Below are 26469 nucleotides of genomic sequence, written 5' to 3'. Positions count from 1 at the left end.
TACAGTAGGTAGTCGGTACAGTAGGTAGTAGGTACAGTAGGTAGTCGGTACAGTAGGTACAGTAGGTAGTCGGTACAGTAGGTACAGTAGTTAGTCGGTACAGTAGGTAGTCAGTACTTTAGGTACAGTAGTTAGTCGGTACAGTAGGTAGTCAGTACTTTAGGTACAGTAGTTAGTCGGTACAGTAGGTAGTCGGTACAGTAGGTACAGTAGGTACAGTAGTTAGTCGGTATAGTAGTTCATCGGTACAGTAGTTAGTCGGTACAGTAGGTACAGTAGGTAGTCGGTAAAGTAGGTACAGTAGGTAGTAGGTACAGTAGGTAGTCGGTACAGTAGGTACAGTAGGTAGTCGGTACAGTAGGTAGTCGGTACAGTAGGTAGTCGGTACAGTAGGTACAGTAGGTAGTCGGTACAGTAGTTAGTCGGTACAGTAGTTAGTAAGTACACTAGGTACACAACTGAGAAGCTTCAATCAGCACTGTGACTGACGGACGGACACAGACAGACAGGGGTCACTCTACAGCTGCCCCCCCCCCTTCCGGGAATAGGCCTGCTGGCTACGGGGCAACAACGAGGCAAAGAGAGGGGTAACTGCACTCTACAGCTGCCCCTCCCTTCCGGGAATAGGCCTGCTGGCTACGGGGCAACAACGAGGCAAAGAGAGGGGTAACTCCACTCTACAGCTGCCCCTCCCTTCCGGGAATAGGCCTGCTGGCTACGGGGCAACAACGAGGCAAAGAGAGGGGTAACTGGGTGGCAAGTGTCAACCGGAACAGTGGGTTGATGTGGAAATAACGACACCATTTTTGGGGGGTTTAATCGTGCCGAAAGCCATGCTCAAACCACCATGGGTAAAATGCAAAGGAAGGTTAAGGTCAGGGCGTGAGGGTAACTCACATACTTCCCCTTTGACATTGAGACGCTGTTTTTAATCGTTTTTGTTCACGTCACCACTGTGACTGACAGCCAAACAGACACATTGTATTCACTGGTGAGCAGCCCTCCCCACTGAAACCTACTGTCAGCTCATTAACTCTGAAAGATACACTGTGGGACATCTTTGAGAGCGGCTTCTGTGTGACTGTTTACAGCATCCTCTAACTCTGCTTTTACACTGCCAGGCCTGTATGAGCCTGTATGAGCCAGTATGAGCCAGTATGAGCCAGTATGAGCCAGTATGAGCCAGTATGAGCCTGTATGAGCCAGTATGAGCCAGTATGAGCCAGTATGAGCCAGTATGAGCCAGTATGAGCCAGTATGAGCCTGTATGAGCCTGTATGAGCCTGTACGAGCCAGTGTGAGTGTGGAGAGGGAGGTGGGGAACGGGGTTACGAGTATGACATTTACATGCGCACCTCATCCAACACTACAAGGACAGAAACAGAAGTGTGTGTGTGTGTGTGTGTGTGTGTGTGTGTGTGTGTGTGTGTGTGTGTGGACAGACCTGTCCGCGAGGCTTGGTCAGAGCTGGCTCTCTGCATCGGTACGTCCTGTAATGCGTGGCTAAGGGGCTGGCCTGGGCTCTCTGTCAAAAACAACAACATGTTGCACCAACTTTACGCCAACTTCCTGCTTCCATATGTGCACCTGTATTTCATATCTCTGTTGTGTGTCAATAAAACAAAATGACAATACACACAGCTACTGAACGACAGGGTCAAACAAGTGGTTACATCTCAAAGTCAACAAGGACATTCAACCCTGAGGACTGACAGCTTAAAACACAGGGTTAAGATAGTTAAACCCAGGTCCGACTGTCCACTCCCTGACAGCACAGAGCAGAGGGAAACAATATGCTCGGATGCGGAAAGAAAAGCAGGCAGGGCCCCCCGATGGAACGTGACTGTGGAAAACCGTAGCCCTGTCCTCCTCGGGGGTCAATACGATGGACGTGTCAAAGGTTTCAGTATTGATCATGGATGGTGACGGGAGGCTTTAGAGGCCTATCTGGTTGACTAAAGCAACAGACCCTTACTGATGGAACAACTGGTGGCTGGTATTAACAGAGGAACAACTGGTGGCTGGTATTAACAACTGGTGGCCGGTATTAACAACTGGTGGCCGGTATTAACAACTGGTGGCCGGTATTAACAACTGGTGGCCGGTATTAACAACTGGAGGCCGGTATTAACAACTGGTGGCCGGTATTAACAACTGGAGGCCGGTATTAACAACTGGTGGCCGGTATTAACAACTGGAGGCCGGTATTAACAACTGGAGGCCGGTATTAACAACTGGTGGCCGGTATTAACAACTGGTGGCCGGTATTAACAACTGGTGGCTGGTATTAACAACTGGTGGCTGGTATTAACAACTGGTGGCTGGTATTAACAACTGGTGGCTGGTATTAACAACTGGTGGCTGGTATTAACAACTGGTGGCTGGTATTAACAACTGGTGGCTGGTATTAACAACTGGTGGCTGGTATTAACAACTGGTGGCTGGTATTAACAGAGGAACAACTGGTGGCTGGTATTAACAGAGGAACAACTGGTGGCTGGTATTAACAACTGGTGGCTGGTATTAACAGAGGAACAACTGGTGGCTGGTATTAACAACTGGTGGCTGGTATTAACAGAGGAACAACTGGTGGCTGGTATTAACAATGTGGCTTAACTGGTGGCTGGTATTAACAACTGGTGGCTGGTATTAACAACTGGTGGCTGGTATTAACAACTGGTGGCTGGTATTAACAACTGGTGGCTGGTATTAACAACTAGTGGCTGGTATTAACAACTGGTGGCTGATATTAACAACTGGTGGCTGGTATTAACAACTGGTGGCTGGTATTAACAACTGGTGGCTGGTATTAACAACTGGTGGCTGGTATTAACAACTGGTGGCTGGTATTAACAACTGGTGGCTGGTATTAACAACTGGTGGCTGGTATTAACAACTGGAGGCTGGTATTAACAACTGGAGGCTGGTATTAACAACTGGTGGCTGGTATTAACAACTGGTGGCTGGTATTAACAACTGGTGGCTGGTATTAACAACTGGTGGCTGGTATTAACAGAGGAACAACTGGTGGCCGGTATTAACAACTGGAGGCTGGTATTAACAATTGGTGGCTGGTATTAACAACTGGAGGCTGGTATTAACAACTGGTGGCTGGTATTAACAACTGGTGGCTGGTATTAACAACTGGTGGCCGGTATTAACAACTGGAGGCCGGTATTAACAATTGGTGGCCGGTATTAACAACTGGAGGCCGGTATTAACAACTGGTGGCCGGTATTAACAACTGGTGGCCGGTATTAACAACTGGTGGCCGGTATTAACAACTGGTGGCCGGTATTAACAACTGGTGGCCGGTATTAACAACTGGTGGCCGGTATTAACAACTGGTGGCCGGTATTAACAACTGGTGGCCGGTATTAACAACTGGTGGCCGGTATTAACAACTGGTGGCCGGTATTAACAACTGGTGGCCGGTATTAACAACTGGTGGCCGGTATTAACAACTGGTGGCCGGTATTAACAACTGGTGGCCGGTATTAACAACTGGTGGCCGGTATTAACAACTGGTGGCCGGTATTAACAACTGGTGGCCGGTATTAACAACTGGTGGCCGGTATTAACAACTGGTGGCCGGTATTAACAACTGGTGGCCGGTATTAACAACTGGTGGCCGGTATTAACAACTGGAGGCCGGTATTAACAACTGGTGGCCAGTATTAACAACTGGAGGCCGGTATTAACAACTGGTGGCCGGTATTAACAACTGGAGGCCGGTATTAACAACTGGAGGCCGGTATTAACAACTGGTGGCCGGTATTAACAACTGGTGGCTGGTATTAACAGAGGAATAGTTTGCGAACAGGCAGCTAGACAGACAGGCAGGCAGGCAGGAAGACAGACAGACAGGCAGGAAGACAGACAGACAGGAAGACAGACAGACAGGAAGACAGACAGACAGACAGGAAGACAGACAGACAGACAGGAAGACAGACAGACAGACAGGAAGACAGACAGACAGGAAGACAGACAGGAAGACAGACAGGAAGACAGACAGGAAGACAGACAGGAAGACAGACAGGAAGACAGACAGACAGACAGGCAGGAAGACAGGCAGGAAGACAGGCAGGAAGACAGGCAGGCCTCTCACCTCTCTGTCGTCCCTGGATGCTGCGTAGTGCCAGGATGTTCTGCTCGTCAGACAGGAACTGCCTCATCTTGTGGAAGGGCTCTTTTCCCCGGATAGTCAGCTTGCTCCAGGGTTTGGGCCGAGCCAGGATCTCACTGACCGAGCCTTGGGACAGGCCCAGTACATAGTGGCCAAACACACGCTGGCCAATGTTGTGTTGAATCAGCTGCTCCTTGATCTGTCGGGCGATCTCTGAGGTGTCCATGTCCTCCCAATCAGACACACTGCCCCCGGTCCCCTCAGACTGGCTGGGAGAGGGGGACGGGGCACCGCCACTACCATTCACCTCTGGGCCTGCAGGAGACTGTAGGGGGCTGGCCGAGAGCGGGACAGGGCTAGAGCCAGAGCCGGAGGTGGAGGTAGAGGTGTAGTGGACAGGGGCGAACAGTAGAGCTGCTCCCTGAGTGGACTCCTGCAGGGCTTTGGAGTAGAACGTCTGCATGAGCTGGCGCTGCAGGAGGGAGTTGAGGGACATCTTGCCCCCCACCAGTGGGAAAGGGGGGCTGTAGAAGTCCTGGCCGATGCCCGTGGGGGTGAAGGGGTGTGTCCCGTTGGTGATCGAGGTGTTAATGGGGTCAGTTGGGGTTCGGGGCTGGGGGGAGGGAGGGAGAAGAGGAGGAGGCAGGGAGGGGGTACTGGGCGTGGTGGTCTCCTCCACGGACGCCTCTTTCCCTTTCCGCCCGGCTGACCCTACAAGAAAGGTCAAACACAAGGCATTATGGGGGAGTCAACAAAAAAGGGGGCGAAAAAAACAAACCCAAAAAAAGTTGTTTATTTTTTAAGGTCAAAAGTTTTTTTTTTTTATGTAAATAGATTCTCTTCTTCTCTCCTTTTTGATAAACCCCCCCGGACAAGATGCCCAAGCATTTGTGATTTGTACCTTTCTTGTAAGAGACAGCCTGGGAAGAAAAAAGAAAGCACTTAAACCAGTCAAAATGGTTGCTGCCCAGCCTCGACTCTGGCAGGCAGGCAGGGAGGGGTTTAGTCAGCAGGCCTCGACTCTGGCAGGCAGGGAGGGGTTTAGTCAGCAGGCCTCGACTCTGGCAGGCAGGGAGGGGTTTAGTCAGCAGGCCTCGACTCTGGCAGGCAGGGAGGGGTTTAGTCAGCAGGCCTCGACTCTGGCAGGCAGGGAGGGGTTTAGTCAGCAGGCCTCGACTCTGGCAGGCAGGTTGGGTTTTAGTCAGCAGTCCTGAGTCTGGCAGGCAGGTTGGGGTTTAGTCAGCAGGCCTGAGTCTGGTAGGCAGGCAGGTTGGGGTTTAGTCAGCAGGCCTGAGTCTGGCAGGCAGGTTGGGGTTTAGTCAGCAGGCCTGAGTCTGGCAGGCACGCAGGTTGGGGTTTAGTCAGCAGGCCTGAGTCTGGTAGGCAGGCAGGTTGGGGTTTAGTCAGCAGGCCTGAGTCTGGTAGGCAGGCAGGTTGGGGTTTAGTCAGCAGGCCTGAGTCTGGTAGGCAGGCAGGCAGGTTGGGGTTTAGTCAGCAGGCCTCGACTCTGGCAGGCAGGTTGGGGTTTAGTCAGCAGGCCTGAGTCTGGCAGGCAGGTTGGGGTTTAGTCGGCAGGCCTGAGTCTGGCAGGCAGGGAGGGGTCCAGTCAGCAGGCCTGAGTCTGGCAGGCAGGGAGGGGTCTAGTCAGCAGGCCTGAGTCTGGTAGGCAGGGAGGGGTCCAGTCAGCAGGCCTGAGTCTGGTAGGCAGGGAGGGAGGGAGAGGTCCAGTCAGCAGGCCTGAGTCTGGCAGGCAGGGAGGGAGGGGTCTAGTCAGCAGGCCTGAGTCTGGTAGGCAGGGAGGGGTCTAGTCAGTAGGCCTGAGTCTGGCAGGCAGGGAGGGAGAGGTCCAGTCAGCAGGCCTGAGTCTGGCAGGCAGCGAGGGTGGGGTCCAGTCAGGCCTCCCACTGTCTCTCTTCACTAGGTTTACTTGTGTTCACTATGTTCAGGGCCCATTGGTGGAGTGGCTGCAGCGCAGCAGTGGATCTGATTGGGCCTAATGGCGGTATAGAGCGCTTTACAATTGGTCGTCTGTAAGGGTGAAAGATCTGGTTGTCATGGCGCCATGACAGGAGGAACCTTGATTGACGTTTTATGAATCCTTCGTTCAGTCTTTAAGCTCCAGAAAAAAAGCCCAGAATGTGAGTAACACTTGATGTTGTAGTCTTTCTGTACACTTAGTCAATTCCATTCCAGATACTTTAGTTTGTTGAGATACTGAGCAAATAAATAAAACGGTCTTGATAAAAATGGCCCGGTCGCAGAACGCAAGAACTTCTAGAAATATCCAGTGGAAAAAAAGGTCATGCCAAAATGTAGAGACTGTCAAGCACTCGGGCTTCCTGAAACTGAGCTTGTTACCAGGTGTAGAGACTGTCAAGCACTCGGGCTTCCTGAAACTGAGCTTGTTACCAGGTGTAGAGACTGTCAAGCACTCGGCTTCCTGAAACTGAGCTTGTTACCAGGTGTAGAGACTGTCAAGCACTCGGGCTTCCTGAAACTGAGCTTGTTACCAGGTGTAGAGACTGTCAAGCACTCGGGCTTCCTGAAACTGAGCTTGTTACCAGGTGTAGAGACTGTCAAGCACTCGGCTTCCTGAAACTGAGCTTGTTACCAGGTGTAGAGACTGTCAAGCACTCGGGCTTCCTGAAACTGAGCTTGTTACCAGGTGTAGAGACTGTCAAGCACTCGGGCTTCCTGAAACTGAGCTTGTTACCAGGTGTAGAGACTGTCAAGCACTCGGGCTTCCTGAAACTGAGCTTGTTACCAGGTGTAGAGACTGTCAAGCACTCGGGCTTCCTGAAACTGAGCTTGTTACCAGGTGTAGAGACTGTCAAGCACTCGGGCTTCCTGAAACTGAGCTTGTTACCAGGTGTAGAGACTGTCAAGCACTCGGGCTTCCTGAAACTGAGCTTGTTGCCAGGTGATTTGTACAGGAACTTCTCATTATATAAACTGAGCTTGTTGCCAGGTGATTTGTACAGGATCTCCTCATTATCACAAAAGCTGATGTTTTCTAATCTCTGGTATGCAAGATGTTGTGCCGCTAACTTTAACATGAGAAGATAAATCAGTGAACATCCCCTCTACCTGAACATGGAATAATCATACCCACTGCACACATTTTAACATGAACCCTCTGGGGTGGCAGGAAGCCATTTTAACATGAACCCTCTGGGGTGGCAGGAAGCCATTTTAACATGAACCCTCTGGGGTGGCAGGAAGCCATTTTAACATGAACCCTCTGGGGTGGCAGGAAGCCATTTTAACATGAACCCTCTGGGGTGGCAGGAAGCCATTTTAACATGAACCCTCTGGGGTGGCAGGAAGCCATTTTAACATGAACCCTCCAGTATCTGGGGTGGCCTAGCGGTTAGAGCATTGGGCCAGTAACCGAATCCCTGAGCCGACAAGGTAAAAATCTGTCGTTCTGGCCCTGAACAAGGCAATTAAACCACTGTTCCTGGTAGGCCGTCCCCTGATAGGCTGTCCCCTGATGGGCCTAATCTGAATAGAGCGGCACATATTTTGATTCAAAAACCAGGATCAAACCATTGGTTGGGCAGTTGTAACCCTTGATGATGTATTGTCCCCCATCGGCCTGGTTAACACCGATGACATTTGAAACACACCAAGACAGAGAGAGGTAATATAGAGGGGGCTAGTGCTGAGGGAGAGGCACCGCAGCCTAATTTTCAGAGCTCACTCACTGAAACGCCTCTCTCACACACACTGAAACGCCTCTCACACACACTCTGAAACGCCTCTCACACACACTCTGAAACGCCTCACACACACACTGAAACGCCTCACACACACACACACTGAAACGCCTCACACACACACACACTGAAACGCCTCACACACACACACACTGAAACGCCTCACACACACACACACACACTGAAACGCCTCACACACACTGAAACGCCTCACACACACTGAAACGCCTCACACACACTGAAACGCCTCAAACACACTGAAACGCCTCTCACACACACTGAAACGCCTCACACACACACTGAAACGCCTCACACACACACTGAAACGCCTCACACACACACTGAAACGCCTCACACACACACTGAAACGCCTCACACACACACTGAAACACCTCTCACACACACTGAAACACCTCACACACACACACTGAAACACCTCACACACACACACTGAAACACCTCACACACACTGAAACGCCTCACACACACACACTGAAACGCCTCTCACACACACTGAAACGCCTCTCACACACACTGAAACGCCTCTCACACACACTGAAACGCCTCACACACACACACTGAAACGCCTCACACACACACACTGAAACGCCTCACACACACACACTGAAACGCCTCACACACACACTGAAACGCCTCACACACACACTGAAACGCCTCACACACACACTGAAACGCCTCACACACACACTGAAACGCCTCACACACACACTGAAACGCCTCACACACACACTGAAACGCCTCACACACACACTGAAACGCCTCTCACACACACACTGAAACGCCTCACACACACACTGAAACGCCTCACACACACACTGAAACGCCTCTCACACACACTGAAACGCCTCTCACACACACTGAAACGCCTCTCACACACACTGAAACGCCTCTCACACACACTGAAACGCCTCTCACACACACTGAAACGCCTCTCACACACACTGAAACGCCTCTCACACACACTGAAACGCCTCTCACACACACTGAAACGCCTCTCACACACACTGAAACGCCTCTCACACACACTGAAACACCTCTCACACACACTGAAACACCTCTCACACACACTGAAACACCTCTCCACACACACTGAAACACCTCTCACACACACTGAAACACCTCTCACACACACTGAAACACCTCTCACACACACTGAAACACCTCTCACACACACTGAAACACCTCTCACACACACTGAAACACCTCTCACACACACTGAAACACCTCTCACACACACTGAAACACCTCTCACACACACTGAAACACCTCTCACACACACTGAAACACCTCTCACACACACTGAAACACCTCTCACACACACTGAAACACCTCTCACACACACTGAACACCTCTCACACACACTGAAACACCTCTCACACACACTGAAACACCTCTCACACACACTGAAACACCTCTCACACCACACTGAAACACCTCTCACACACACTGAAACACCTCTCACACACACTGAAACACCTCTCACACACACTGAAACACCTCTCACACACACTGAAACACCTCTCACACACACTGAAACACCTCTCACACACACTGAACACCTCTCACACCACACTGAAACACCTCTCACACACACTGAAACACCTCTCACACACACTGAAACACCTCTCACACACACTGAAACACCTCTCACACACACTGAAACACCTCTCACACACACACTGAAACACCTCTCACACACACTGAAACACCTCTCACACACACACTGAAACGTGGGAATGTCTATGAAACGTAGACGTTTCACGAGCTCCAGTCTTTATTCAATCCATACTGGTTGGTTTCGTGCTGTTTTCAGTTTCTAGCTTTATTATTTATTAGACAGAATAAATCATTATCTCAAAGAACGTCAGTTTGAGTGTTGAGTGATTAGATAAGTGTTTTAATGACACTTAAAAGAAGAATATTCCAGACAAGAACTGGTTCCATCCACTACCCACCTGATTCTGGTCCTGTCTGGAGACAGTCCAACCCAACTCCCGGACAAAGATCACACACTCATCCCCCAGTGCAACCTAGCAACCACACATATCCTATTAATCTGTGTTGCCTAAACAGAACATTCCGGAGTCCTTCTAGTCAAGTGCTTGACTAGGGTCTAGCTCAAGGGAACCGAGTCCCAGAACCTCACATTTTCTATCCTCGAGTTCTGGCACCTCTTATAGAATATTACTTTTAAATTCCTGCAGAGTTCCAGCACCTTAATACAAATAGCACCGGTACCCATTTCAGTCCAAGTCAAGCACTGGTCTAGACTCAATGTGGTGTGTGTTGGTAAGCACCCTAACCCCCAGGCCCTAACCCCCAGGCCCTAACCCACAGGCCCTAACCCCCAGGCCCTAACCCCCAGGCCCTAACCCCCAGGCCCTAACCCACAGGCCCTAACCCCCAGGCCCTAACCCCCAGGCCCTAACCCCCAGGCCCTAACCCCCAGGCCCTAACCCCCAGGCCCTAACCCCCAGGCCCTAACCCACAGGCCCTAACCCCCAGGCCCTAACCCCCAGGCCCTAACCCCCAGGCCCTAACCCCCAGGCCCTAACCCCCAGGCCCTAACCCCCAGGCCCTAACCCACAGGCCCTAACCCACAGGCCCTAACCCACAGGCCCTAACCCACAGGCCCTAACCCACAGGGCAAACTGACTCACCGCTCAGCTCTGTGTTGGCGATGCGCAGAGAGGAACTCTCAGACTGCAGACTACGGTTCTTCTCCAACAACAACACTTCTAGGGGTTTAGACATGTCCTGAGAAAGTGAGAAAGAGAAAGAAAGCGAGAGAGAGAAAGAGAAAGAGCAAGAAGGAGGGAGAAGGAGAGAAAGAGGAGAGGGGAGAGAAAGAGGAGAGGGGAGAGAAAGAGGAGAGGGGAGAGGGGGGAAGGAGAGATAGAGCGCAAGAGAGACCCAGAGAGGGTGGTATAGAGAGAGAAAGAGAGTTTATATATATATATATATATATATATATATATATATATATATATATATATATATAGAAAGAAGTAGGTTAGAGAGAGAGAGGGGGTTCCAGAGAGAGAGAGGGGTGAGATAGAGAGAGGGGTGAGATAGAGAGGGGGTTCCAGAGAGAGAGAGAGGGGGGTGAGATAGAGAGGGGGTTCCAGAGAGAGAGAGAGAGAGGGGTGAGATAGAGAGGGGGTTCCAGAGAGAGAGAGAGGGGGGTGAGATAGAGAGGGGGTTCCAGAGAGAGAGAGAGAGAGGGGTGAGATAGAGAGGGGGTTCCAGAGAGAGAGAGAGAGGGGTTCCAGAGAGAGAGAGAGAGGTTCCAGAGAGAGAGAGAGAGAGAGAGGAGAGAGAGAGAGAGAGAGAGGGGTTCCAGAGAGAGAGAGAGAGGTTCCAGAGAGAGAGAGAGAGAGAGAGAGAGAGAGAGAGAGAGAGAGAGAGGGGTGAGATAGAGAGGGGGTTCCAGAGAGAGAGAGAGAGAGGGGTGAGATAGAGAGGGGGTTCCAGAGAGAGAGAGAGGGGTGAGATAGAGAGGGGGTTCCAGAGAGAGAGAGAGGGGTGAGATAGAGAGGGGGTTCCAGAGAGAGAGAGAGGGGTGAGATAGAGAGGGGGTTCCAGAGAGAGAGAGAGAGAGAGAGAGAGAGAGAGAGAGAGAGGGGTGAGATAGAGAGGGGGTTCCAGAGAGAGAGAGAGAGAGAGAGAGAGAGGGGTGAGATAGAGAGGGGGTTCCAGAGAGAGAGAGAGAGAGAGAGAGAGGGGTGAGATAGAGAGGGGGTTCCAGAGAGAGAGAGAGAGAGAGAGAGAGAGAGAGGGGTGAGATAGAGAGGGGGTTCCAGAGAGAGAGAGAGAGAGAGAGAGAGAGAGGGGTGAGATAGAGAGGGGTTCCAGAGAGAGAGAGGGGGGGGTGAGATAGAGAGGGGGTTCCAGAGAGAGAGAGAGGGGGGTGAGATAGAGAGGGGGTTCCAGAGAGAGAAAGAGGGGGTGAGATAGAGAGGGGGTTCCAGAGAGAGGGGGGTGAGATAGAGAGGGGGTTCCAGAGAGAGAGAGAGGGGGGGGTGAGATAGAGAGGGGGTTCCAGAGAGAGAGAGAGGGGGGTGAGATAGAGAGGGGGTTCCAGAGAGAGAGAGGGGGGTGAGATAGAGAGGGGGTTCCAGAGAGAGAGAGGGGGTGAGATAGAGAGGGGGTTCCAGAGAGAGAGAGGGGGTGAGATAGAGAGGGGTTCCAGAGAGAGAGAGAGAGAGAGGTGTGAGATAGAGAGGGGGTTTCAGAGAGAGAGAGAGGTAGGTTCGAGAGGGGGTTTCAGAGAGAGAGAGAGGTAGGTTCGAGAGAGGGGGTTCCAGAGAGAGAGAGAGAGGTAGGTTCGAGAGAGGGGGTTCCAGAGAGAGAGAGAGGTAGGTTCGAGAGAGGGGGGGTTCCAGAGAGAGAGAGAGGGGTAGGTACGAGAGAGAGGGGGTTCCAGAGAGAGAGGGGTAGGTTCGAGAGAGAGGGGGGTGAGATAGAGAAAGAAAGAAAGAGGGTGGATTAAAGCGAGAGCGAGAGACGGGGGAGGAGAGAGAGAGAGAGAGAGAGAGAGAGAGGTGAGATAAAGGAGAACAGTAAAACACATCAGCAGTATTTGTCTGTCTGTCTGTCGCTATGCAAAAGTAGAGGAGTTTTCCCTGTACCTGCACTGAGCTGTCAGTTGGGCCAAACTCCATAGACTTGAGGATGCTGTGGAGAGGGAGACAGAGAGAGAGTGTGGAGAGAGAAAGAGAGAGACAGAGAGACAGAGAGAGAGTGTGGAGAGAGACAGAGAGAGAGTGTGGAGAGAGAAAGAGAGAGACAGAGAGAGAGTGTGGAGAGAGAAAGAGAGAGACAGAGAGAGAGTGTGGAGAGAGAAAGAGAGAGACAGAGAGAGAGTGTGGAGAGAGAAAGAGAGAGACAGAGAGAGTGTGGAGAGAGAAAGAGAGAGACAGAGAGAGAGTGTGGAGAGAGAAAGAGAGAGACAGAGAGAGAGTGTGGAGAGAGAAAGAGAGAGACAGAGAGAGTGTGGAGAGAGAGAGACAGAGAGAGAGACAGAGAGAGTGTTGAGACACATATTTCCCTCAGATTACACAGATCCACAAAGAATTTGAAAACAAACCCAATTTTCATAAACTCCCATATCTATAGGGTGAAATTCCACAGTGTGCCATCACAGCAGCAAGATGTGTGACCCGTTGCCACGAGAAAAGGGCAACCAGTGAAGAACAAACACCAATGTAAATACAACCCATATTTATGTTGATTTTATTTTTTATTTGTACAATTTGCACATATGACATTTGTAATGTCTATTCTTTTGAAACTTTTGTGAGTAATGCTTAATGTTAAATCCTCTGCATTATCCAGAAGGCGTATTCTCTTCTGTTGAAGCCATTGTTGTTGATTTACTTCTGTGTTTTGAGTCGTTGTTCTGTTGCATCACCCAACTTCTGTTGAGCTTCAATTGGCGGACAGATAGCCTTACATTCTCCTGCAAAATGTCTTGATAAAATCGGGAATTCATTTTCCTGTTGATGATAGCAATCTGTCCAGGCCCTGAGGCAGGAAAGCAGCCCTAAACCATGATGCTCCCTCCACCATACTTTATAGTTGGGATGAGGTATTGATGTTGCTGTGCTGTGCTGTGCATTTTTCTCCACACATAGTGTTGTGTGTTCCTTCATTCCTTCCTTCCAAACAACTCAACTCTAGTTTCATCTGTCCACAGAATATTTTGCCAGTAGCGCTGTGGAACAGCAGCAGGCAGGTAGCCTAGTGGTTAGAGGCAGGTAGCCTAGTGGTTAGAGGGAGGTAGCCTAGTGGTTAGAGGCAGGTAGCCTAGTGGTTAGAGTCAGGTAGCCTAGTGGTTAGAGGCAGGTAGCCTAGTGGTTAGAGGCAGGTAGCCTAGTGGTTAGAGGCAGGTAGCCTAGTGGTTAGAGGCAGGTAGCCTAGTGGTTAGAGGCAGGTAGCCTAGTGGTTAGAGGCAGGTAGCCTAGTGGTTAGAGGCAGGTAGCCTAGTGGTTAGAGGCAGGTAGCCTAGTGGTTAGAGGCAGGTAGCCTAGTGGTTAGAGGCAGGTAGCCTAGTGGTTAGAGGCAGGTAGCCTAGTGGTTAGAGGCAGGTAGCCTAGTGGTTAGAGGCAGGTAGCCTAGTGGTTAGAGGCAGGTAGCCTAGTGGTTAGAGGCAGGTAGCCTAGTGGTTAGAGGCAGGTAGCCTAGTGGTTAGAGGCAGGTAGCCTAGTGGTTAGAGGCAGGTAACCTAGGGGTTAGAGGCAGGTAGCCTAGGGGTTAGAGGCAGGTAGCCTAGTGGTTAGAGGCAGGTAGCCTAGTGGTTAGAGGCAGGTAGCCTAGTGGTTAGAGGCAGGTAGCCTAGTGGTTAGAGGCAGGTAGCCTAGTGGTTAGAGGCAGGTAACCTAGTGGTTAGAGGCAGGTAGCCTAGTGGTTAGAGGCAGGTAGCCTAGTGGTTAGAGGCAGGTAGCCTAGTGGTTAGAGGCAGGTAACCTAGTGGTTGAGCAGGGAGGGAGTGACGGAGAGGAGCAACTAATGGAGAGATCATTTCAAATGCGTCCGCCATCGGTTGAACAACGCGAGAGGTGGAGTCAGCTAGCGCGTGCTGCTGTCTGGGAAGGTGGAGTCAGCTAGCGCGTGTTGCTGTCTGGGAAGGTGGAGTCAGCTAGCGCGTGCTGCTGTCTGGGAAGGTGGAGTCAGCTAGCGCGTGCTGCTGTCTGGGAAGGTGGAGTCAGCTAGCGCGTGCTGCTGTCTGGGAAGGTGGAGTCAGCTAGCGCGTGCTGCTGTCTGGGAAGGTGGAGTCAGCTAGCGCGTGCTGCTGTCTGGGAAGGTGGAGTCAGCTAGCGCGTGCTGCTGTCTGGGAAGGTGGAGTCAGCTAGCGCGTGCTGCTGTCTGGGAAGGTGGAGTCAGCTAGCGCGTGCTGCTGTCTGGGAAGGTGGAGTCAGCTAGCGCGTGCTGCTGTCTGGGAAGGTGGAGTCAGCTAGCGCGTGCTGCTGTCTGGGAAGGTGGAGTCAGCTAGCGCGTGTTGCTGTCTGGGAAGGTGGAGTCAGCTAGTCCGTGTTGCTGTCTGGGAAGGTGGAGTCAGCTAGCGCGTGCTGCTGTCTGGGAAGGTGGAGTCAGCTAGCGCGTGCTGCTGTCTGGGAAGGTGGAGACAGCTAGCTCGTGCTGCTGTCTGGGAAGGTGGAGTCAGCTAGCGCGTGTTGCTGTCTGGGAAGGTGGAGTCAGCTAGCGCGTGCTGCTGTCTGGGAAGGTGGAGTCAGCTAGCGCGTGCTGCTGTCTGGGAAGGTGGAGTCAGCTAGCGCGTGCTGCTGTCTGGGAAGGTGGAGTCAGCTAGCGCGTGTTGCTGTCTGGGAAGGTGGAGTCAGCTAGTCCGTGTTGCTGTCTGGGAAGGTGGAGTCAGCTAGCGCGTGCTGCTGTCTGGGAAGGTGGAGTCAGCTAGCGCGTGCTGCTGTCTGGGAAGGTGGAGTCAGCTAGCGCGTGTTGCTGTCTGGGAAGGTGGAGTCAGCTAGCGCGTGTTGCTGTCTGGGAAGGTGGAGTCAGCTAGCTCGTGCTGCTGTCTGGGAAGGTGGAGTCAGCTAGCGCGTGCTGCTGTCTGGGAAAAACAACTGTATTGTCCCATTGGTCAGAACAGAAGAAAAAAAACAGACACACGTTGAGAACCACAAGGTTAGCAGCAACGCAGCGACCCCCCCCCCGGAGGGACAGCAAATTGGTCATAACATTTTAGGACCCTTTTAGGTATCCAATTTATTTTTATTTTTTATTAATAAAATGAAATATTGAATTATGGCCTGCCTTCTATTAGCCGGTATAAACGCATTGAATAACAACAGATTAATTCTTGGAAAAACGGAGTAAAAATGGAGGTTTGTTTTGAAGTGTCTGTCCTGTCTGAGTGATAAGATAGATCAGGAAATATTAAAAACATATTTAAAACCATTTTTTCAGGCACTAAACTACTTCCATACATGTTTTACATCGGTACCGGGCTACAGAGTCTTGTGGGCGTCCAAGAGCAAAACAACCGACACGCATGTGTGTGTAGGACATCGACTCCAGGGGGTTTAATAATGCTAGACCATGTGTGTGTGGGACATCGACTCCAGGGGTTTTTATAATGCTAGACCATGTGTGTGTAGGACATCGACTCCATGTGTGTGTGGGACATCGACTCCAGGGGGTTTAATAATGCTAGACCGTGTGTGTAGGACATCGACTCCATGTGTGTGTGGGACATCGACTCCATGGGGTTTAATAAATGCTAGACCATGTGTGTGTGGGACATCGACTCCAGGGGGTTTAATAAATGCTAGACCATGTGTGTGTGGGACATCGACTCCAGGGGGTTTAATAATGCTAGACCATGTGTGTGTAGGACATCGACTCCAGGGGGTTTAATAAATGCTAGACCATGTGTGTGTGGGACATCGACTCCAGGGGGTTTAATAATGCTAGACCATGTGTGTGTGGGACATCGACTCCAGGGGGTTTAATAATGCTAGACCATGTGTGTGTGGGACATCGACTCCAGGGGGTTTAATAATGCTAGACCATGTGTGTGTAGGACATCGACTCCATGGGGGTTTAATAATGCTAGACCATGTGTGTGTAGGACATCGACTCCAGGGGGTTTAATAACGCTAGACCATGTGTGTGTGGGACATCGACTCCAGGGGGTTTAATAATGCTAGACCATGTGTGTGTAGGACATAGACTCCAGGGGGTTTAATAATGCTAGACCATGTGTGTGTAGGACATCGACTCCAGGGGGTTTAATAACGCTAGACCATGTGTGTGTGGGACATCGACTCCAGGGGGTTAATAATGCTAGACATGTGTGTGTAGGACATCGACTCCAGGGGGTTTAATAATGCTAGACCATGTGTGGTAGGACATCGACTCCAGGGGGTTTAATAATGCTAGACCATGTGAGTGTAGGACATCGACTCCAGGGGGTTTAATAATGCTAGACCATGTGTGTGTGGGACATCGACTCCAGGGGGTTTAATAATGCTAGACCATGTGTGTGTGGGACATCGACTCCAGGGGGTTTAATAATGCTAGACCATGTGTGTGTGGGACATCGACTCCAGGGGGTTTTATAATGCTAGACCATGTGTGTGTAGGACATCGACTCCATGTGTGTGTGGGGACATCGACTCCAGGGGTTTTAATAAATGCTAGACCATGTGTGTGTAGGACATCGACTCCAGGGGGTTTAATAATGCTGAGACCGTGTGTGTGGGACATCGACTCCAGGGGGTTTAATAAATGCTAGACCATGTGTGTGTGGGACATCGACTCCAGGGGGTTTAATAATGCTAGACCATGTGTGTGTGGGACATCGACTCAGGGGGTTTAATAAATGCTAGACCATGTGTGTGTAGGACATCGACTCCAGGGGGTTTAATAATGCTAGACCATGTGTGTGTAGGACATCGACTCCAGGGGTTTAATAATGCTAGACCATGTGTGTGTAGGACATCGACTCCATGGGGTTTAATAATGCTAGACCATGTGTGTCTGGGACATCGACTCCAGGGGGTTTAATAATGCTAGACCATGTGTGTGTGGGACATCGACTCCAGGGGGTTTAATAATGCTAGACCATGTGTGTGTGGGACATCGACTCCAGGGGGTTTAATAATGCTAGACCATGTGTGTGTAGGACATCGATCTATGGGGGTTTAATAATGCTAGACCATGTGTGTGTAGGACATCGACTCCAGGGGGTTTAATAATGCTAGACCATGTGTGTGTGGGACATCGACTCCAGGGGGTTTAATAATGCTAGACCATGTGTGTGTGGGACATCGACTCCAGGGGGTTTAATAATGCTAGACCATGTGTGTGTGGGACATCGACTCCAGGGGGTTTAATAATACTAGACCATGTGTGTGTAGGACATCGACTCCAGGGGGTTTAATAATGCTAGACCATGTGAGTGTAGGACATCGACTCCAGGGGTTTAATAATGCTAGACCATGTGTGTGTGGGACATCGACTCCAGGGGTTTTATAATGCTAGACCATGTGTGTGTAGGACATCGACTCCAGGGGGTTTAATATGCTAGACCATGTGTGTGTAGGACATCGACTCCATGGGGGTTTAATAATGCTAGACCATGTGTGTGTGGGACATCGACTCCAGGGGGTTTAATAATGCTAGACCATGTGTGTGTGGACATCGACTCCAGGGGTTAATTGGGGACATCGACTCCAGGGGTTAATAATGCTAGACCATGTGGTGTGTAGGACATCGGACTCCAGGGGGTTTAATAATGCTAGACCATGTGTGTGTAGGACATCGACTCCAGGGGTTTAATAATGCTAGACCATGTGTGTGTGGGACATCGACTCCAGGGGGTTTAATAATGCTAGACCATGTGTGTGTGGGACATCGACTCCAGGGGGTTTAATAATGCTAGACCATGTGTGTGTGGACATCGACTCCAGGGGGTTTAATAATGCTAGACCATGTGTGTGTGGGACATCGACTCCAGGGGGTTTAATAATGCTAGACATGTGTGTGTGGGACATGACTCAGGGTTTAATAATGCTAGACCATGTGTGTGTAGGACATCGACTCCAGGGGGTTTAATAATGCTAGTGACCATGTGAGTGGTAGGACTTCGACTCCAGGGGTTTAATAATGCTAGACCCATGTGTGTGTGGGACATCGACTCCAGGGGGTTTAATAATGCTAGACCAGTGTGTGTGGGACATCGACTCCAGGGGGTTTAATAATGCTAGACCATGTGTGTGTGGGACATCGACTCCAGGGGTTTTTATAATGCTAGACCATGTGTGTGTAGGACATCGACTCCATGGGGGTTTAATAATGCTAGACCATGTGTGTGTAGGACATCGACTCCAGGGGGTTTAATAATGCTAGACCATGTGTGTGTGGGACATCGACTCCAGGGGTTTAATAATGCTAGACCATGTGTGTGTAGGACATCGACTCCAGGGGGTTTAATAATGCTAGACCATGTGTGTGTAGGACATCGACTCCAGGGGGTTTAATAACGCTAGACCATGTGTGTGTGGGACATTGACTCCAGGGGGTTTAATAATGCTAGACCATGTGTGTGTAGGACATCGACTCCAGGGGGTTTAATAATGCTAGACCATGTGTGTGTAGGACATCGACTCCAGGGGGTTTAATAATGCTAGACCATGTGAGTGTAGGACATCGACTCCAGGGGGTTTAATAATGCTAGACCATGGTGTGTTGGGACATCGACTCCAGGGGGTTTAATAATGCTAGACCATGTGTGTGTGGGACATCGACTCCAGGGGGTTTAATAATGCTAGACCATGTGTGTGTGGGACATCGACTCCAGGGGGTTTTATAATGCTAGACCATGTGTGTGTAGGACATCGACTCCATGTGTGTGTGGGACATCGACTCCAGGGGGTTTAATAAATGCTAGACCATGTGTGTGTAGGACATCGACTCCAGGGGGGTTTAAGAATGCTAGACCGTGTGTGTGGGACATCGACTCCAGGGGGTTTAATAAATGCTAGACCATGTGTGTGTGGGACATCGACTCCAGGGGGTTTAATAATGCTAGACCATGTGTGTGTGGGACATCGACTCCAGGGGGTTTAATAAATGCTAGACCATGTGTGTGTAGGACATCGACTCCATGGGGTTTAATAAATGCTAGACCATGTGTGTGTGGGACATCGACTCCAGGGGGTTTAATAAATGCTAGACCATGTGTGTGTGGGACATCGACTCCAGGGGGTTTAATAATGCTAGACCATGTGTGTGTAGGACATCGACTCCAGGGGGTTTAATAATGCTAGACCATGTGTGTGTAGGACATCGACTCCATGGGGGTTTAATAATGCTAGACCATGTGTGTGTGGGACATCGACTCCAGGGGGTTTAATAATGCTAGACCATGTGTGTGTGGGACATCGACTCCAGGGGGTTTAATAATGCTAGACCATGTGTGTGTGGGACATCGACTCCATGGGGGTTTAATAATGCTAGACCATGTGTGTGTAGGACATCGACTCCAGGGGGTTTAATAATGCTAGACCATGTGTGTGTGGGACATCGACTCCAGGGGGTTTATAATGCTAGACCATGTGTGTGTGGGACATCGACTCCAGGGGGTTTAATAATGCTAGACCATGTGTGTGTGGGACATCGACTCCAGGGGGTTTAATAATGCTAAGACCATTGTGTGTGGGACATCGACTCCAGGGGTTTAATAAATGCTAGACATGTGTGTGTGGGACATCGACTCCAGGGGGTTGAATAATGCTAGACCATGTGTGTGTAGGACATCGACTCCAGGGGGTTTAATAATGCTAGACCATGTGTGTGTAGGACATCGACTCCAGGGGGTTTAATAATGCTAGACCATGTGTGTGTAGGACATCGACTCCATGGGGGTTTAATAATGCTAGACCAGTGTGTGTTGGGACACATCGACTCCAGGGGGTTTAATAATGCTAGACCATGTGTGTGTGGGACAAATCGACTCCAGGGGGTTTAATAATGCTAGACCATGTGTGTGTAGGACATCGACTCCAGGGGGGTTTAATAATGCTAGACCATTGTGTGTGTGGGACATCGACCAGGGGGTTTTATAATGCTAGACCATGTGTGTGTAGGACATCGACTCAGGGGGTTTAATAATTCTAGACCATGTGTGTGTAGGACATCGACTCCATGGGGGTTTAATAATGCTAGACCATGTGTGTGTGGGACAATCGACTCCAGGGGGTTGTAATATGCTAGACCATGTGTGTGTGGGACATCGACTCCAGGGGGTTTAATAATGCCTAGACCATGTGTGTTGATGGGACATCGACTCCAGGGGTTTAATAATGCTAGACCATGTGTGTGTAGGACATCGACTCCATGGGGGTTTAATAATGCTAGACCATGTGTGTGTAGGACATCGACTCCAGGGGGTTTAATAATGCTAGACCATGTGTGTGTGGGACATCGACTCCAGGGGGTTTAATAACACTAGACCATGTGTGTGTGTAGGACATCGACTCCAGGGAGGTTTAATAATGCTAGACCATGTGTGTGTGTAGGACATCGATGCCCATTTCAAGAGTACCTTTCTATAAAAAAATGAATAATAAGTTATCTGGCTGCTAACTCATTGATCCGGTATTGCAGTATTACCCTTCAGGTTGATTATGTGATTAACTACTAACAAAGATCCATTAAAACACACTGGGAACCATGTTAATAAACACTCAGTATTGACTTATAGATCGAGGGGAAGAGGACAGGCTGCCCTTCTGATGCTGTTAGAGGACCTCAGAGGCAATGACACACACACACACACACACACACACACACACACACAAGGGATACTGAGGACATCAATCATTAACTGAATGAGTAGATTTTTGCCAGTATTTGGTGTAAGAACAGAGTACAACACACACACTCACCTCAGCTCTTTCTTCACCTCTTCATAGTCAGCATGTTCCTGTAGCTTTTCCCCCAGTTGCTATAGAGAAGAGGGATGGAAAGAGAGGAGAAAAGAGGGCAAGAGAGCAGAGCGGAGCGAGGGAGGAGAGGGCACGAGAGCAGAGCGGAGCGAGGGAGGAGAGGGCACGAGAGCAGAGCGGAGCGAGGGAGGAGAGGGCACGAGAGCAGAGCGGAGCGAGGGAGGAGAGGGCACGAGAGCAGAGCGGAGCGAGGGAGGAGAGGGCACGAGAGCAGAGCGGAGCGAGGGAGGAGAGGGCACGAGAGCAGAGCGGAGCGAGGGAGGAGAGGCAAGAGAGCAGAGCGGAGCGAGGGAGGAGGGGCACGAGAGCAGAGGCGGACGAGGGAGGAGGGGGGCACGAGAGCGAGCGAGCGAGGGAGGAGGGGGCACGAGAGCAGAGCGGAGCGAGGGAGGGAGGGGCAGGAGAGGCAGAGGAGCGAGGGAGGAGGGGGCAGGAGAGCAGAGCGGAGCGAGGGAGGAGGGGGCACGAGAGCAGAGCGGAGCGAGGGAGGAGAGGGCACGAGAGCAGAGCGGAGCGAGGGAGGAGAAGGGCACAGAAGCAGAGAGGCGGAGCGAGGGAGGAGATGGCACGAGAGCAGAGCAGAGCGAGGGAGAAGAGGGGACATGAGCAGAGCGAGGGAGGAGAGGGGATGAGAGCAGAGCGAGGGAGGAGAGGGGATGAGAGCAGAGCGAGGGAGGAGAGGGGATGAGAGCAGAGCGAGGGAGGAGAGGGGATGAGAGCAGAGCGAGGGAGAGGAGGGGATGAGAGCAGAGCGAGGGAGGAGAAGGGGATGAGAGCAGAGCGAGGGAGGAGAAGGGGATGAGAGCAGAGCGAGGGAGGAGAGGGGATGAGAGCAGAGCGAGGGAGGAGAGAGGGGATGAGAGCAGAGCGAGGGAGGGGTGTTAAATTAATGATGAATGAGAAAGGACGGAAACTCCCAGACAGTATAATCACAATCAACTTGTACATACACCTGAGGTTGTGAGAGGGTTGTGTGTGTGGTGTGTGTGTGTGTGTGTGTGTGTGTGTGTGGTGTGTGTGTGTGTGTGTGTATATAGCCTACCTTGAGGCTGGCCGTCTTGGTGCTGAGCTGTAGTTGCAGCTGTGTAATCTGTGTGCTGGAACTCTCTCTGAGTTAGACAGGCTGGCCTGCAGTCTCTGAACATCTTCCACCAGCTGAACCATCTCCCTGTCCTTGGCCCCCAGCTCTGCCTCCAGACTGGAACGGGACAGGGCCTCCACCGCCTGGTCCTATAGGTCAACACATACATCAATCTACCAATCAGAACAGTCTGGTCCTATAGGTCAACACATACATCAATCTACCCAATCAGAACAGTCTGGTCCTATAGGTCAACACATACATCAATCTACCAATCAGAACAGTCTGGTCCTATAGGTCAACACATACATCAATCTACCAATCAGAACAGTCCTGGTCCTATAGGTCAACACATACATCAATCAACCGAATCAGAACAGTCTGATCCTATAGGTCAACACATACATCAATACAGCAATCGACCAATAAGAACAGTCTGATCCTATAGGTCAATCACATACATCAATACAGCAATCTACCATCAGAACAGTCCGGTCCTATAGGGCAACACATACATCAATCTACCAATCAGAACAGTCTGGTCCTATAGAACAATGTACCGTGTCTGGGGTGGGCTGAATGTGGGTGGTCCAGCTGCAGGGATTGGTTAGAAAGAGGTCAGCCTGCTCCGCTTCAGAGCTTCCGCCTCCCTCTGTGCTGCCTCGGCTCTCTGAGAGAGAGAGAGAGAAAACGAGAGATCAAGGGCATGAGAGAGAGTGCCGCGCCAAGAGAGAGAGAGAGCATGAGAGAGAGCAGCACGAGAGAGAGAGAGAGAGAGAGCAATGAGAGAGAGCACGAGAGAGCACAAGAGAGAGAGCGAGAGAGAGAGAGAGAGAGCGAGAGAGAGCGAGAGAGAGCGAGAGAGAGGCGAGAGAGAGAGAAAGAGAGAGCGAGAGAAAGAGCGAGAGAAAGAGAGAGCGATGAGAAAGAGCGAGAGAGAAGAGAGCGAGAGGAAGAGAGAGAAAGAGAAAGAGGAAGAGAGAGAAAGAGGAAGAGAGAGAAAGACAGAAAGAGAGAGTGCGAGAGAAAGAGAGAGTGCGAGAGAAAGAGAGTGCGAGAGAAAGAGAGTGCGAGAGAAAGAGAGTGCGAGAGAAAGAGAGCGAGCGAAAGAGAGAGCGAGCGAAAGAGAGAGGGAGAGAGAAAGAAAGAGAGGGAGAGAGAAAGAAAGAGAGAGAGAAGAGAGAGAGAGAGCGAAAGAGAGCGAGAGAGAGCAAAAGAGAGAGAGCGAGAGAGAGAGCGAGAGCGAGAGAAAGAGCGAAAGAGAGAAAGAGAGCGAAAGAGAGAAAGAGAGAGTGCGAGAGAAAGAGAGAGAAAGAGAGAGAAAGAGAGAAAGAGAGAGAAAGAGAGAAAGAGAGAGTGCGAGAGAAAGAAAGAGAGGGAGAGAGAAAGAAAGAGAGAGAGAAGAGAGAAAGAAAGAGAGAGAGAAGAGAGAGAGAGAGCGAAAGAGAGCGAGAGAGAGCAAAAGAGAGAGAGCGAGAGAGAGAGCGAGAGCGAGAGCAAGAGCGAAAGAGAGAAAGAGAGCGAAAGAGAGAAAGAGAGAGTGCGAGAGAAAGAGAGAGAAAGAGAGAGTGCGAGAGAAAGAGAGAGTGCGAGAGAAAGAGAGAGTGCGAGAGAAAGAGAGAGTGCGAGAGAAAGAGAGAGTGCGAGAGAAAGAGAGAGTGCGAGAGAAAGAGAGTGGCGAGAGAAAGAGAGAGCAAAAGAGAGAGAGAAAGAGAGCGAGCGAAAGAGAGAGCTGAGCGAAAGAGAGAGGGAGAGAGAAAGAAAGAGAGTGAGCGAAAGAGAGAGAAAGAGAGAGCGAAAGAGAGCGAAAAGAAGAGGCAAAAGAGAGCGAAAGAGAGCAAAAGAGAGCGAAAGAGAGCAAAAGAGAGAGAGAGCGAGAGAGCGAGAGAAAAGAGAGAGAGAAAGAGAGAGAGAGAGAGAGAGAAGAGAGAGCGAGCGAGCGAGCGAGCGTGAGAGAGCAAAGAGAGAGCGAGAGAAAGAGAGAGCGAGAGAAAGAGAGAGGCGAGAGAAAGAGAGAGCGAGAGGAAAGAGAGAGCGAGCGAAAGAGAGAGCGAGCGAAGAGAGAGCGAGCGAAAGAGAGAGCGAGCGAAAGAGAGAGCGAGCGAAAGAGAGAGCGAGCGAAGAGAGAGCGAGCGAAAGAGAGAGAGCGAAAGAGAGCGAGAGAGAGCGAAAGAGAGCAAAAGAGAGAGAGAGCGAGAGAAAGAGAGCGAGAAGAAAGAGAGAGCGAGCGAAAGAGAGAGCGAAAGAGAGCGAGAGAGAGCGAAAGAGAGCAATAGAGAGAGCGAGAGAGCGAGCGAGAGAGAGAGAGAAAGAGAGAGAGAGAGCAAACTAGAATGCTATTTGGCCCTACACAGAGAGTACACAGCGGCAGAATACCTGACCACTGTGACTGACCCAAAATTAAGGAAAGCCTTGACTATGTACAGACTCAGTGAGCATAGCCTTGCTATTGAGAAAGGCCGCCGTAGGCAGACATGGCTCTCAAGAGAAGACAGGCTATGTGCTCACTGCCCACAAAATGAGGTGGAAACTGAGCTGCACTTCCTAACCTCCTGCCCAATGTATGACCATATTAGAGAGACATATTTCCCTCAGATTACACAGATCCAAAAAGAATTCGAAAACAAATCCAATTTTGATAAACTCCCATATCTACTGGGTGAAATTCCACAGTGTGCCATCACAGCAGCAAGATTTGTGACCTGTTGCCACAAGAAAAGGGCAACCAGTGAAGAACAAACACCATTGTAAATACAACCCATATTTATGCTTATTTATTTTATCTTGTGTCCTTTAGGGCCATTTGTACATTGTTAGAACACTGTATATATATATATAATATGACATTTGTAATGTCTTTACTGTTTTGAAACTTCTGTATGTGTAATGTTTACTGTTAATTTTTGTTGTTTTTCACTTTAATTATTCACTTTGTGTTGTCTACCTCACTTGCTTTGGCAATTGTTAACACATGTTTCCCATGCCAATAAAGCCCTTGAATTGAAATTGAATTGAATTGAAAGAGAGCAAAGAGAGAAAGAGAGAAAGAGAGAGCGAGAGAAAGAGAGCGAGAGCGAAAGAGAGAGAGAGAAAGAGAGAGCGAGCGAAGAGAGCGAGCGAAAGAGAGGGAGAGAGAAAGAAAGAGAGAGCGAAAGAGAGAGAGAGAGAGAGAAAGAGAGAGAGAAAGAGAGAGAGAAAGAGAGAGAGAAAGAGAGCAAAAGAGAGAGAGAAAGAGAGAGAGAAAGAGAGCAAAAGAGAGAGAGAGAGCGAGAGAGAGCGAGAGAAGGAGAGAGAGAGAAAGAGAGAGCGAGCGAAAGAGAGCGAAAGAGAGAGAAAGAAAGAGAGAGCGAGCGAGCGAGCGAGAGGGAGAGAGCAAAAAAGAGAGAGCGAGAGAAAGAGAGAGCGAGAGAGAGAGAGCGAGAGAAAGAGAGAGCGAGAGAAAGAGAGCGAGCGAAAGAGAGAGAGAAGAGAGAGCGAGGCGAGAGTGAGAGAGCAAAAAAGAGAGAGCAAGAGAAAGAGAGAGCGAGAGAAAGAGAGAGCGAGAAAGAGCGAGCGAGCGAAAGAGAGAGAGAGAAAGAGAGAGAAAGAGAGAGCGAGCGAGCGAAAGAGAGAGAGAGAAAGAGAGAGAAGAGAGAGAGCGAAAGAGAGCGAGAGAGAGCGAAAGAGAGCAAAAGAGAGCGAGAGAGAGCGAGAGAAAGAGAGAGATCGAGAGAAAGAGAGAGAGCGAGAGAAAGAGAGAGAGCGAGAGAAAGAGAGAGCGAGAGAAAGAGAGAGCGAGAGAAAGAGAGAGCGAGAGAAAGAGAGAGCGAGAGAAAGAGAGAGCGAGAGAAAGAGAGAGAAAGAGAGAAAGAGAGAGCGAGTAGAGAGAGCGAGAGAATGAGAGCGAGTAAGAGAGAGCGAGTAAGAGAGAGCGAGTAAGAGAGAGCGAGTAAGAGAGAGCGAGTAAGAGAGAGCGAGTAAGAGAGAGCGAGTGAAAGAGAGCGAGTGAAAGAGAGAGCGAGTGAAAGAGAGAGCGAGTGAAAGAGAGAGCGAGAGAAAGAGAGAGAGAGTGAG

General features: G+C 50.4%; 1 protein-coding gene across 1 annotated transcript in view; it reads right to left on the bottom strand.

Annotated features, from left to right (window-relative positions):
- The window catches only part of cux1b (cut-like homeobox 1b), a 162230-nt gene that overhangs the window by 43758 nt on the left and 92003 nt on the right, over positions 1–26469 (bottom strand). Inside the window, 7 exon segments of the mRNA XM_031791238.1 lie at positions 10527–10623; positions 12498–12543; positions 21276–21334; positions 22378–22451; positions 22454–22565; positions 22977–23027; positions 23030–23086. Coding sequence (XP_031647098.1) covers positions 10527–10623; positions 12498–12543; positions 21276–21334; positions 22378–22451; positions 22454–22565; positions 22977–23027; positions 23030–23086 — 496 coding nt within the window.

This window comes from Oncorhynchus kisutch, linkage group LG15, assembly GCF_002021735.2.
Source record: "Oncorhynchus kisutch isolate 150728-3 linkage group LG15, Okis_V2, whole genome shotgun sequence".
NCBI lineage: Eukaryota > Metazoa > Chordata > Actinopteri > Salmoniformes > Salmonidae > Oncorhynchus > Oncorhynchus kisutch.
Note: the sequence above shows the minus strand (reverse complement) of the source record. Positions and strands in the feature narration are given on the sequence as shown.